This window comes from Leopardus geoffroyi, chromosome C1, assembly GCF_018350155.1.
Source record: "Leopardus geoffroyi isolate Oge1 chromosome C1, O.geoffroyi_Oge1_pat1.0, whole genome shotgun sequence".
Taxonomy (NCBI): Eukaryota; Metazoa; Chordata; class Mammalia; order Carnivora; family Felidae; genus Leopardus; species Leopardus geoffroyi.
The window spans coordinates 159,747,314-159,761,838 of NC_059328.1; the positions used below are offsets into that span (position 1 = coordinate 159,747,314).

The 14,525-nt window shown below is 38.3% G+C and overlaps 1 protein-coding gene across 1 annotated transcript in view; it reads left to right on the plus strand.

Annotated features, from left to right (window-relative positions):
- The first annotated feature begins 3,934 nt into the window (after positions 1-3,934).
- ERICH2 (glutamate rich 2) overlaps positions 3,935-14,525 on the plus strand; it is a 37,203-nt gene continuing 26,612 nt past the window's right edge. The window contains exons 1-5 of the mRNA XM_045480158.1: positions 3,935-4,053; positions 4,173-4,746; positions 4,861-4,906; positions 12,602-12,650; positions 12,884-12,920. Coding sequence (XP_045336114.1) covers positions 4,181-4,746; positions 4,861-4,906; positions 12,602-12,650; positions 12,884-12,920 — 698 coding nt within the window. The 5' untranslated portion in view covers positions 3,935-4,053; positions 4,173-4,180. The remainder of the gene's footprint in view (positions 4,054-4,172; positions 4,747-4,860; positions 4,907-12,601; positions 12,651-12,883; positions 12,921-14,525) is intronic.

Below are 14,525 nucleotides of genomic sequence, written 5' to 3' on the forward strand. Positions count from 1 at the left end.
CTAGACTATCTACAGTGAAGAATAGTGGTGACACCACCAACTACCTTGGGGACCCCTTTATAACACCATGGGGGAGAGAATTAACAAAAGATAGGACAGAGGATAAAGATGGTTGAGGATAGGTCAGCAAGAGACAATGCCTTTAATTCACATTAACGAAATGTCCTGCTCTGTAAAAGGACTGGTAATTTATTAGAAATCTTTCTAGAAGGATATGATTGAGGACAGGATCAAAGTGCCTTTTTACATGTCTGGAGGAAGCAATCAACTAAACTACAATCACTTTAAATTAAGACATACAGTTGGAGATGGTAACATATTTTCAGGTTCTGATGAAATAATCATGACATAATCCTCACAGACATGGGTGATCTAATCATGGATTGAAAGGGAAAAATTGTGGAGAACAGATATATCAGGGTGGCAGTGTGCAAGCTCCAGCATCACTCAGAGCAGAGCAGAAAGCAATGGGATTCCAGTGTGAACCCTGAGGAGGTCTAGCCTGACCGGCAACCAACCTTCCCCTGCCCATCTTTTAAAGTGGTTATTGGGGCACCTGGGTGGCTCAGTCAGTTAAGTGTCCAACTCTTGGTTTCTGCTCATGTCATGAGTTCGAGCTCTTTGCAGAGCCCGCTTGGGACTCTCTCTCTTTCCTTCTCTCTCTGCCCCTCCTGCTCTCTTTCTCAAAATAAATAAACTTTAAAAAAAGTGATTAAGTACAACCAACTTTTTTTTTTTAATTGCTCTTTCATGTATATACATACTAGTATTTAAATTCATCCACACATCAAGAATCGGAAGACAATCATCATTTACATGAGGCCTAAAATAATGTTTTGGCTCCAGGCTCCCTCTGCTGTCTCTGCAATAACAGACAAACATTTTATGGCACTCTCCTGACTAGATTCCAGTATTTATAAAAGTCAAATAAACACAATTCTTGTGCAATAATAAAGGATATCCTCAGTATGATAACCAGGAAGTTCAATATTTGGAGAAAGCTGAACAAATTATAAGCTAGTTAATGAAATATTACATAGATGGAACCAATGGCCATATGAAGGTCATTATTTGATCGTTTTTAATCCACAAATTGTCACTTCATGTGGTTCAACCTTATATATGAACATTTAATTGCCAGAGAACCGTAAGGGATGTGTATGTGTGTGTTTATGTGTGTGTGTATGTGTATGTGTGTTGGGGAGTGGTTATTGCTTTTAATCCGTATTATGAAATGCTCTAAATACACTAGTTAATTTACGTGATGCTTCTTGACCAAAATTAACTACGGGATGTGTTGGGTCTAGTGTCTTATATACAATATAGTACATTCTATAACTTGAGTTTAGAAGAAAGAAATCTGCCTTCAGGTTAAAAAGCGTGAAGATACAAAATGTTTCACACAGGAAAGTAAATGAAAGAAATGTAGAAAAGCCTTATGTTTACAAGAGGAAAGCTGGAAATAAAATAGTTAACAGGTTAACTGTGAAGGGAGGAAGTAGGGCAATTTGCATATACTTCAAACAATCTCACCCTATTGTGAAAACCTGCAAATCCTGGAAAGAATTAGAGGTAAAAGCCAAAGTCAATACACTTCAAATACCCTTGATGTTTCACACTCACTAAGGAGAAAGCATCTCCTGGGTAAGTTCACACTTTGCACAAAATAAATATTAATTCTGTTGTTGGTAATTTTCCAAAAAGTTAATATTTTACAGTTCAGAATTTTATTTCTTAAGTCTGCCTTTGAAGCTGGGAAAATGCTTTTTGAAGTTCTGTTTTCATCATCCTAGGAATTTAGTCTAAGAATGAAAGATGCTATCAAAGATTTACTTACAAAGATGTTCATCAAAACCTTATTTTCATAATTACTGCCCACTACTTTAGTTTTACGGTTGGATAGTGCCTAATATACAGTAAGCACTCAATAAATGTTCTTGAAAGAATTACAGGAGAAAAGTTGGAAATTTCCATGTTGGAGACTGATTGACTAAATTATGAATAAATTGTGGTTTATACATATTATATAACATTATATGGCCATTAACAATGTTTTGAAGACTTTTTAAAGACATTGGGGAAGTGTTAAGACATTGGAGAGAATGTTAAGCAAAAAGAGATGCTAACGATGTATACAACATTTAATACAAACTTTATAAATTTATGCACATGAAAAGACTAGAAGGAAAAAAGAAGTTACTGACTGAAATGGTTTTTATTTTTTCTTTGTGTTTCTCTGTATGTTGCAAATTTTCTATCATGAACACGTATTACTTTTTCGTAATCAAAAAAACACCAAATGTTAAACATTTTTATGATGTTCTGCTAGCATTCAGATCTGTATTAAAAATTTATCCATTAAAAACCATGGAGTTTAATAAGAGATAGTTGTTATGGGGTAATTCAGTATCTGTATGAGTACTTGGCTTTGCCCCTTCACTTTGTTAGAACAAATCCTCACTACATAGATACTTTGGGTAATTTATTCAGTGACCTAAATTCAGGAGCCAGAACTAAATTGTGCTCTACTTTTGAGTATTACACCAATAATAACTTTTGCACAAAGGTTATAAAGGAAGGTGAATTACTTCTAAAGTTACTCAAAGATGAAATGTGATATTTTTTTCATCAGAGAGAAATAAGATAACTATCATTGGTTCAAACAGGCACTTTACCTAAATGATCTTTAATCATTTCACAGCTATCCTGGAAATAGGCACTTTTATTCATACATATAATATTATAGTAGAAGTAATAATAGCTAAGAGTTATTGATCAATTGTCATGTGCCAGACTGTTTCAGGGACTTTTCTCTCATTTCATATTCTGAGCTACCAGGGCAAGTAGTGTTATTATCCCCATTTTGCACTTGAAGACCTTCAGGTCGAAGGTGGAAGCCAGAGATGTCTAACCACTCCCCAACGTGGAGAAAATTTAACGACCAAGGTCATTAAACCATTTTTGCCCCCTCTTTCGGGAAGAATACATATTGAAAACACTGAATTCTACAAATGGACTTGAGCTCTTCTGTTGAGGGAAAGAGGGGAAGGAAGAGGAAGTCTAATTAGTTAAATTTGAGGTTTCCTTACATTTCTTTGGAGTGGGATAATGGAAATAGCCAATCAGATATTACTTTTTTATCAATACTAAACAAATTCATCAAAACTAATGTTTCAAAGGCATTGAACAATAAAATGAATTTCCCTTTGTCTTGATTGAAAGAAAAGTCTTCAAATTTAAGACATCAGCTATGTAACGGTGTTCCTATAATAGTGGAGATAGTGGTTTTCTATGTCCGGATCAAACTGGGTATGCATTTGTCTGGGACTCATTGAGTTTTTTATTAAAAACAAACAAACAAACAAACAAACAAACAACTTACATTCTGACTTTTTTCCTTTGCCTCCTCCCCTCCATCTAGGAATCCAAGGATATTGAATGTGGACAGATGATTAGGATAACTTAAAGATAACCAAATCTCTATATATTCTTGGTTCCTGAAATGGTCCATTCAACTGGTTCTATTATGATATTGATGATAAAATTTACCGCTTTTAAAGCATCTTCTACATGTCAGAGTAGTATATACTTTGTTATTTGAAGCACAGTATCATCTACCAAAGTACACATTCCCAAGAAGGCACCTAACCCCAGAAGTTAAATAGGGATTATACTCCATATATTGTGGCTACTTAGTGAAATTCGAATCCAGATTTGATTCCAAAAAAAAAACGGTCATCCTTCAAAACCTGTCGCATAGCAATAAATCGATCCTAGAGACTTCCCGATCCCAAATGGAGAAAAGCAACCAATTCCTTCCTGGAAGCCAAGCTTGAGGCACAATTAGAATTTTCTAATAGAAATGCTCCCCCACCCCCTTTTGTGACCAAAGCATTTATTTAAGCCATAAAACCTCCCATTGGCCAAGCTCAATTTCACATCCCAGGACGTGGCCTCCGCTGGTGTGAGAAGAGGGTCTCTGTTCTAATCACTCGAATCTGATTTCTGGGGAATCAAGACCCCCAGGAAACTCGTTTTCTTGGGCGACCTCAGGTTGGAGACCAAATCCTGCAGGCGACATTTGTTCATCCACATCTGGAGATAACCCTTTCTCCCAACTCAAGACTTCTTTTATCCCCACCCCCACTTTTCCCTCTCCCCGCCAAGAATAGGTTCAGTTATGGACAACGACATTCCAATCTCGCTCCTTTCTTCACTTCTCAAAGTAACGAGTGCACGTCCGGACGTGTGTTCGAGATTGCATGCATCCTATTCGCAGCGCGACGCAACCGCTGGGCTCTCCACAACCCGGGTTTCTCGCCCCGCCTCCTTTGTGATTCCCAGAGCCTGCTCCGCCCACGTCCCGCCCCCGCCCTGCCCCTCAGCCCCGCCCTATGTTCGCTCTGCCCCTCTACCCGGTCCTGGACTGGCACAGCTTCCTCAGCCTGGCCTCGCAGGCCTGGCGGGGTCCCGTCCTGTCCCACCCTCCCCAGCCCGCTCCCTCCACAGCTCCCCGGGTGCGGCCCGCCTCCTTCCTGGCCCTCAGTGGCTCTCCCAGCTCGTCCCGCCCTCGCCCCTCTCCTTCCGCTTCCCTGAGCCTCAACTAGGGCTCCGGCCGCGCGGGGTCTCGTCTCCATGGCGACGCCGTGTGTACAGCTCCCAGCTCAGAACACCGCGCGAACCCCGAGCTGGGCTGGCCTTCTGTATCCGCCCTGAGGAAGGGCGGTGTGAAAGAACCACGGGCAGGTAAGAGGCACCACGAGTGCCCTCTTCCCACCCTCGCGTGCAGCTCGACCAGCCCTGGCCTCCCGCTCCCCCAGGCGCCGTGCCTGAACACGTCAACTTCTCTGCCCCCTCCAGGTTCGAGCTCTGGGGTTCCACGGCTGCCGAGGTGGCGCTCGAAAAGGTAGGATCCGCGGGGCTGGTGGGGCACCTCGCACTTGGCTTCCTCCTTTGTCTGTAGTCCGGCACTCAGGAAGAGATATAGTATTTGTGTCTACATGGGTGTGAATGATAACTGGGCAGTTCTAACAGGCGGTCTACACCACCATTCTCTGACCTGCCCATTCGCGTGCACCAACTGCTCCCCTCCCCTCCAAAAAAACCATGCAAATGGCCTTGTTGCATCGCAGAACTTCCAGCTACTCCGTTTGATCCTCGCGCCTCTCACCCCTTTAAAAAAAAACAAAACAAAAAACACCTTTTTTTCTTTTACTTGTTTTTTTCTTTTTACTTTTTATTTGGGAAACAGCTTAATGGCCAGTAGGAGCCAGCATTCACTGACTGTACTTAAGAGTCATTACTAGACACAACTTGCCCGGCCATAAAAAATTCTTCTGGAATTTGAAATTGTTGAACCTCCCTAGACCTTGTTTTCATCTTATGTAAAATGAGGGGCTTGGACAGTGAATTACTTATAAGGTCCAGTCTTCAGCCTTCTATGAGGTAATGAAATGGACTTGAGATTTCCAAAATCAAGATGCGTGGCCTTTGATTATGAAAACCACTCTGCACTGTGCCCCAATGGCACTTAAATTAGCACGTGGAATAATTATAAATTTGTTGTTTGACTTCCCAGAGAGCATAGGTGAATTGCACCAATTTGTTCTTATCCCCAAGAGACTCCTGGAAGTTGTTTGTTTTTTGTTTTTTTTTTTTTTTAAATCTGAAAAAGACACTGGAAGTGTCTTTTGTTTCATTCTCTTAAAACCAAATCCAGTGATCCCCAAATTCACCTTAATTTTTTTTTTTTTTTTTACTCTCAAGAAAACAAAGATTTTTACAGAGGCGAATTCCAACACCTTTGTAGGGATTCCACTGCACTACAGAATTCCAGAGCTTCCTACCCCCTCCCCTCACCACCACCATTTGAGCTAAATGTTCAATGTTTTCTCCTCCTTCTTTGCTCAATCCAGTCTCAAATTGAAAGCGCTTAGAACTGGCTTTCTTCGAATTTACCTTCAGCACTGTCCTTGCTAGGTGGTAGGTAGTAATAATGGTAATAGGAGGAGGAAGAGTTGTAGTAGTTATAATTACAGTAGGAGATAGGTGCTATTATTTATTATAAGCTATTTATATTAATCCTCGTATAACTCTATGAGACAGGTAGTATTTAGTCCTCATTTTACAGTTGAGGAAGGTGAATCCTAGAGAGGTTAAGGAACTGGCTCAGGTTCACACAATTTGCTGAGATTTGAGCATAAGCAATCTGACTCCAGAGTCTGGGCTCCGAGCTCTACATTATGCTGTAAAGGAAAGATATAAAATATGTATGTAGTCACTTTTAAATATGAATGTAAATGATAGACGATCATTAAAACCATTTTTATATACATTTGAAGCTATGCAATGAAGATTGTCCTTGAATCCCATTGTGTCCCTACTAGTCTCCTCTAGGATGGAGGATGGTGCTTAATCAGCTGTCTCCATCACAGTAGCAGGGCCTGAGCATGTGGCTATCTATTTCTTAATTTATCCTTTGCATATTAGAATTCTAGGTGGCTTATTAAAACAAATAGCCCAAAAGGAAAAGATAATTGCGCAAATGGAATGGAGGAAAGTGTGTGTGTGTGTCTTCCAGTATTACAAGAGAAACCTAAAATGAGAATTTTGTGAAATGTGAATTTTGAATGCTGGTAACTCATTTTGTAAAAGGTTTTTTGAAACCTACAGAATCCAAATAAAACCTTTTTGGCCCACCCTATTGGCTGCTGGTTAGTGAACACTTACCTGGAGGAGTAAGGGAATGAGATGTTTTAAGTTTTTTCTTTTTTTTTTTCTTTTTTTTTTTTAGCACTAAGTCTACAACCTGGTGTACATATCTTAAATTGAACCAATCACATTTCAGGTGTTCAACAGCCGCATATGTCTAGTGGCTACCATATTGGATCGCAAAGCTCTAGTTTAATACTTTGTTTTCTTTTGCTTTGCTCCTTCCTATTCAACAAATATTCTTTGGGCACCAGTTTATGAGGTGCTTGAGTTTTTCAGTTCCATTTCAGCTAGTCCAAAAAACTAGCTGAACCAACTGAGCCTTTGACTGGAGTTTTTATTGAGAGAGTCCGTTTTTCCATAAATGCTACAATCATATCATATAAAACTCGTGTGTTGTACCATGTGTAGAAAATCTGTATTCATGAGAGACAGGGAGCTCACCTGCAGAGAGAAGCTGAAATGAACGAGGGAAAACCCCCATGCCTCTCCTTGAACACAGCTGTATCCACAATTCCTACTTCCACACAGCTTGAATATTTAACTCAACTCTTGGATTCTATGAGCCAACACTTTTCTTCTTTTGCCTAAGCTAACTTGAACATGGTTTCTGTAACTTGCAACCAAGAGTCCAGACCAATACAGCTAAAAAGCCAAGAACTAAGCCCTTTCTTTTAGAAATGAGCCCATGATGACCCCCACCCTGACCCCTAAAATATATTTTCATTTACAAAATAAATAGTTTCGAACATACCTAATCACATAATTATGTCTTTATAAATCACTTTGTCATGTACATTTTATATATTTACTTAACTGGGTACATTTATCTTTTGATTAGCCATCTTTTGACTACCCATCTTTCTATATTAGTCATTCAGTATTTTTTCTTTCTTTTTAAAAAAAATTTTTAATGTTTTTTTTTTTTTTTTTTTTTTTTGAGAGAGAGAGAGAGAGACAGAGTGTGAGTGGGGGAGAGGTGGAGAGAGAGGGAGATACAGAATCCAAAGTAGGCTCCAGGCTCTGAGCTGTCAGCACAGAGCCCTCTTCGGGGCTTGAACTCACGAACAGTGAGATCATGATCTGAGCTGAAGTTAGACACTTAACTGACTGAGCCACCCAGGCACCCCCACCTGCCTCTTAAATGTTGGTATTTCCCAGGATTCTATCCTTGGCCTAGTCTTATTCTACATGGGCCACGCCATCCATTCCCACTTTTTCACAGCTATCCCATACATCATCTTTTCTCTTAAGTTCTAACTCTCTTTAACAGAATGGAATGCCACTTGATTTTAGATGACCTACAGACATCTCCAACTCAGAATTTTCCCCAAATAAACTCATTATCCCTGCTCCCCCTACCCAGATTCTGTTTCTCCTCTGGTACCCACATCCTAGTTATCCATACTAGAATCATCAACTTCTTTTCTTCTCCCTCACTTCTATGCCTAGTGACCCTCAGTTTTACCTCTCTTTTGGTCCCAAGTGGCTTTATACATCCTCTTTTTTTCCTCTGAACTAGGATTTGGCAAATTTCTTCTGTAAAGGGCCAGATAATATGTATTGTAGGCTTTGTGAGCCATACAGTCTTTGTTGAAACATTCAACTTTGCCATTGTATCCTGAAAGCTGCCATTGACATTGTACAAACAAGCATGTCTGTTCCAATAAAATTTCATTTATAAAAGTAGGCAATGAGTCATATTTGGCCCAAGGGCTGTAGTTTGCCAGCCCCTTCTCTAAATGATTTCAGTAGCCTTTTAAATGGTTTCCCCCACCTCCTTCTCTCTCAAGTTTACCGTCCACAGAATTTCTTTTCTAAGATAGTTCTAGTCATATGATGATGCTTCAAAGCTTTTGTTTGCTTTCCATTGCCTACTGATTAAAACCCAAAATCCTTAGCACATGGTAATTAATGACTTTTAAAGTTTGCTCCCACATATATATCCAACTTCATCTGTTTCCATTTTCTAAGACACTGCTTGACTATTCTTCCCGTTCTGTTTACTGCCTACTTGACTAACGAAATGTCACATTCATTGTGAAGCCTGACTCTTGCTTCCCATAGCAGGTAGTACAATACCATATTCTAGGGATGCTGGTAGAAATCATGATACCTAGGGGAATATAGCAAACCTGGAGGACATTCCTCAGAATTGGATTCTGGAACTGGAAAGTTGTTCGGGTACAGTTCTGTTGACTAGACTCTCTCTTCCTTTGTCTTTCCAATTCTGTCTCCATTGCCTGCTGACTCTCCTTGGGTAACTTCCCCTCTGTGAGCTCAAAAGAAGGGATTTGATTGATCCTGTTTGGGCAATATGGAAAATTACCTTAGCAGGAAGCATTTAATTCAGTACTTTGAATCTTGGTCTGTCCTATATATAGAAACCTTAGTACTTGTTTCCCCTATAAAATTCTGAGCTTCTCTTAGCTTCTCTTGTATTCCCAGAGCTCATCACAGACATGTTTGTGCTAAGACACATAGTAGGTATTCATCAAATATTTATTATAAATAGACATTGAATATTGGGACATGAAATAGACATGGAAATTGGGAACTGTCATAACTGTGTTGTTCTCTTTACCACTGGGACTATTGAAAGACATCAGAAGAGTCTGCCCATGTTCCAAAAGCCAGAGGGTATACTTGGTAAAGACTCAAAGGCTAATTAACTGAATGTTGTGATGTTAACATTAACCATATACAATAGAAATGAATATATAAAGTGTGCATGTATATACCATTCTTTCTGGATATTATGACCTCAATTTGACTAGGGACCACTGGGTGGAGAAGAGAATTGAAGTGGCACAAGGCTGACATACAGCTTACATGCCCGTAAGAGGTGGATAAACAGAGGTAAAAATGGTGTAAATTTTTTGAATTGCTTTTTAAAAAATAGATATACGTTTATTTTGTTCAAAGTTCAAGAGATACAAATGGGCATAAAGTAAAAATCTCCCTCCCACCCCAGTCCTGCAACCATCTCTCTTTCCTCCTCAGAGTCAGCCATATTGTGTTTCTTTTCTGAAAGCATTTCCTTTCAGAGATACCTTTTGCATACCAATTATTATTTGAAAAATACATATTATTTCTACAATGGCTGGACCTCTTTCAGCTCAGTTTAAGCCACTGCTTTAACTCTACCTGTGTTCTCAATGACTCTTTTTCCCTGGAGTCAGTGATCTTTCTAAGCAAGTATCATGACTTTGAGGCTTTGATGATTTTTTAAAAATTAATTAATTAAAAGTCCTCAGAGCTAGTCTGCTTGTCTCAATCACAGTAAAACCTTCTCTTTGTTTCTCTAAGCAATCTTAACCAGCCCCATAGGACATCTTTGCAGTTTTTCCTTTAGATAAAACATCAAGTTATTTGTACAGCATCCCTCCTATGTTCCAGGTGCTATGCTAAACACTTTACCAAATAATCCTGTTAAATCTATACAATGGTCCAATGAAGTTGGCACCACTGTCACTTTACCAAATAATCCTGTTAAATCTATACAATGGTCCAATGAAGTTGGCACCACTGTGATTCCTATTTTACAGATGGAGGAACTGAGGCCTAAAGAAATTAAATAACCTACTGAAAGCTTACATGAGAAGTGGTAGAACTGGTCTGTGAATCCAGTCTCTTTCACTAAAGAACCCCAACTCTCGACTATTACTCTGTACTGCCCCATAGAGTTCAATTTTATGAAAGGAAATTAAATGGACATTTCCTAGATAATGATAAATCCAGACCTAGCAGAGCCTGGGTTTCCATCAAGGGCTGGGATCTACGCATCCTAAGTTTTCTTTTACCAGGTGAAAAGGGGAGAATTGTATGCACTGATGTTTCATTCAGGTAAAGAGTAGAATGTAGCAATCTGGAGAGAAAGGCTGTAAATGTAAAGAAGATGTCTATCCAGATATATGGGTTTCCACAGGATTGTGGAAATCAATAGAAAGTACTTCTCTGGACAGAACATCTTGGATTTCTTTTGCAAAGGCCTTACTTGGTTCCTTATTGCATTGTTTCAGCTTTTGAACTCTATTGCCCTAGAGAAGTAGGGCATTTATGCTAGAGTTTGGTCTTCTACAACTCTTTTTCCCAAAAAGATGCCTTGCTTTTCTGATAGACTTTAGCTGTCTTTAAGTTTCTCAGAGGGATAATCAGGTGGATAATATATATACAATGTGTGACTTGATCAGAATTCCCCAGAAAACAAAGCCTGAGGCAAAAGTTTATGTACTAATGCTTTATTCCAGAGTGCAAATCAGCACAGAGTGAAAATCATTTTGAGGCGGACAGATTTATAAAGAGAAAAACTCAATATAAAATAGCAGTTCTCTTTTGTTGTCCACAGTTTTGGCCCTGAATTTTGTATTCCAGAAATCCTTAGTGTATACTACTACTACTGATTTTTTCAAGTCTTGCTTGGGATGTAGGGACAACAAGTGTTGGGGAAGGAGAGGGCAAGTGAATTGTTATTTATGAAAAATTTAAGTGTGCCCTCTCTCATACTTAAAGCAAAAACAAAAACCCTTAAAAGTTGGTTTTTCTCTTTACAGTCAAAATTAAATTTATTCAAATATGTAAAGGGCTAAGTTATAGGAAAATTTATTTAGGGTAACCTAAGAAAGCTAAACATTAACAGAGAAAACCTAAGTACTAATAAATACATACGGGAACTTAAAAGGTAAGAATTGTATTTTAAAATGTATCTTTTTGGATAAAATCAAAGGTTAATTTCTAAATGTATTTGTTGAAATAATATTTTATTTAAAATACTCTTGGGGCGCCTGGGTGGCGCAGTCGGTTAAGCGTCCGACTTCAGCCAGGTCACGATCTTGCGTCCGTGAGTTCGAGCCCCCCCCCCCCCCCCCCCCCCCCCCCCCCCCCCCCCCCCCCCCCCCGTTGGGCTCTGGGCTGATGGCTCGGAGCCTGGAGCCTGTTTCCGATTCTGTGTCTCCCTCTGTCTCTGCCCCTCCCCCGTTCATCCTCTGTCTCTCTCTGTCCCAAAAATAAATAAACGTTGAAAAAAAAAAATACTCTTCAAATACCATGGAAAAATTTCTTATTCTGGCTTAAATACACTCTATGAAGGCATTTTTCATAACACCGATGAACTGGAATGTGGCAGATAGTTTGGTTTATATATTGTTTTATTTTGTTAAAGTAGGGGAGAAAAGTGGTGTTGTAAACATGAGCCAAGCTGAATTTATGATTTTTAGGGTCAGCTCAGTAGGAAAAGGGAGTCCTTAACCTGCTGTTGATTGTATTTGGATCTGGATCTAGAGTCCAAGTTATGTAAAACCAAAACAGTAACAGAATTAGAGGCTTATTTAATACATCAGTTTTCTAATGTGCAATATTATTCCTATAGCTCTTTTTACATAAACTCCAAGACGAAATGGGGAGAAGGGGAAGGGTTAATTTCTCTAGACTTTTTTTTAACCCAATTTCATAATCCAAAAGAAAGAGGTTTTTCAGTTAGGATGGAAGTAACACTGCTAAATAAATTCACACACACACACACACACACACACACACACACACACACACACAGTATTTAATACCCTTCTGACATAATTCTGCATTGTTTTATTTATAATGTAAATTTGTATAGTGTTTAAAGACTTAGGAAGTTTTAATATTTTGGGTTTTTTTTTTCAGGAATTATCAAGACAGATGCTGTAAAGATAAGATCATATATAAACTATTTTTTAGGATATTAGATCTCTTTTACCATCAGTTTATATAGTTTTTGAATAATTGACTTCAGTGTAAAATTACATTTTAGCATAGATAATAGAAATGTTTATATAAAGTCTACATAAATTATTTCAAATACCTCAAACGAAAATAATGATGACAATGCTAGTTTTAATTTCTGCTTCTATTTTAGGTACCAAAATATAGACAGAATGGCAGAGTGCTAGTGTTTGATCCAAAGGGTAAATGATTTATTACTTAAAAAAAAATATGTTTCATCACCATTTTGTCCTAAATATTAAGAAGATAGTCTACTGGAGCGATTGAATGTGATTGAAGTCTTAGCAATTAAATCCTTTAGTATATTGCCTGTCATTCAAAAACTGCTTAAGTATATTTACCAATCAGGAATTCCTGTTAGGAACATTACTACAGATAAAATACTGAGTTGTGTTTTTCTTTTCTTCTCTTTCAGCAAAAGTGATGCTTGAACCAAATGAAGCAATGTCAGAGTAAGATGTCTCCGGTTGTGCAGCTGATCTATCACATGCCTTTTAAGCAATTAGAACTAGATAATGCAATCATTTGTCACCCAATTAAATTTGAAAGGCCAGAAATGCATGGATTAGCACTTTAATTTTTGCTTCGGTCAAAGCAGTTGTTACTTTAGATAAAAGGACATTTAAAATGAAAAATGATTTTTGATAAAAGTCTAGAGGTATAAATAATATTCACTTCCACTTTTTAAATGCTTAAATACCAAGTAATCGGTATTTTACTTATACAACTTTCATTGCTCATTCCTATTTCTTCTTGGTACTTGCTTATTTCTTTCAGAATATCCCTTTAAATTAATATTTACTTTAAAGATTCTTTATTTACTATGAGATGAATCATTACTACTAAATAAGGGAAACTAATCGCCCTAATTAGTTGAAGGGACTGGTGTTAAAAAGAATCATGGTTCAATTTCAGTATAGTAGCTAAATATTCAGTACTTGCTTTGTTCAAGGCACTGATTCTGATAATTCTTCAAAGCCCTTCCTATTATGATCATCTCCTACCTCCTGAAAAAAAATCCTATTTTTTATTCCATGAAAAATGACACTTTGAATGTTGATCGTAAAACATATTCATAGATATCAATTATTAACAGATTGGTAGAGTGGTGCCAAACTGATATTATTTGGTTTATTTTGAGTATAATTGGCTGGAAAATTTACCTTATGAAATATATATTTTAATTTTTATATTGTCAAAGCTAAAAATGAAAATTACAGTTCACCTTGGCTTTTGTTGCAAATTATATATTAAATACATGTGTTTATCTTAAAAAGAAAGAATGGGGGTACCTGGGTGGCTCATTCAGTTAAGTGTCTGACTCTTGAATTTGGCTCAGGTCATGATCTCATGGTTTGTGAGTTCAAGTCCACGTCAGTAGCCTGCTATCAGCGCAGAGATTTTCTCTCTCCCCCTCTCTCACTGACCCTCTCCCACTCTCTCTCACTCTCTGAAAATAAACAATAAAAAATAATTTTTAAGAGAAAGAATGTATAACACATCAAAGACAGAGAATCTATGTTTATTTCAGATTAAGTGTTATAGACAACCAGAAAAAGTAAATGCCCCATTACATATATCAGTCTGCATGTAAATGTATTAATCTACATGTAAATATCTATATTTAGTATCAACATGTAAGTATCTATATCCTGTTACATGGTTGAAACATACTTAAATTTTAAAATGTAAGAAAATTTTAAGTCTTTGAGGGAAATATGATATAACTTCAATAATAATAGTAGGTCATTAATGAAAATAAAATTACTATTGTATCTGTGAATACTGATGTTCATAGACTGTGATAAGTCAGCAGCATTGGAACTGGAGCAAGGGGCAATTCACATCCTGAGTTAAACCCCAGGGAGGGGCGCCTGGGTGGCGCAGTCGGTTAAGCGTCCGACTTCAGCCAGGTCACGATCTCGCGGTCCGTGAGTTCGAGCCCCGCGTCGGGCTCTGGGCTGATGGCTCAGAGCCTGGAGCCTGTTTCCGATTCTGTGTCTCCCTATCTCTCTGCCCCTCCCCCGTTCATGCTCTGTCTCTCTCTGTCCCAAAAA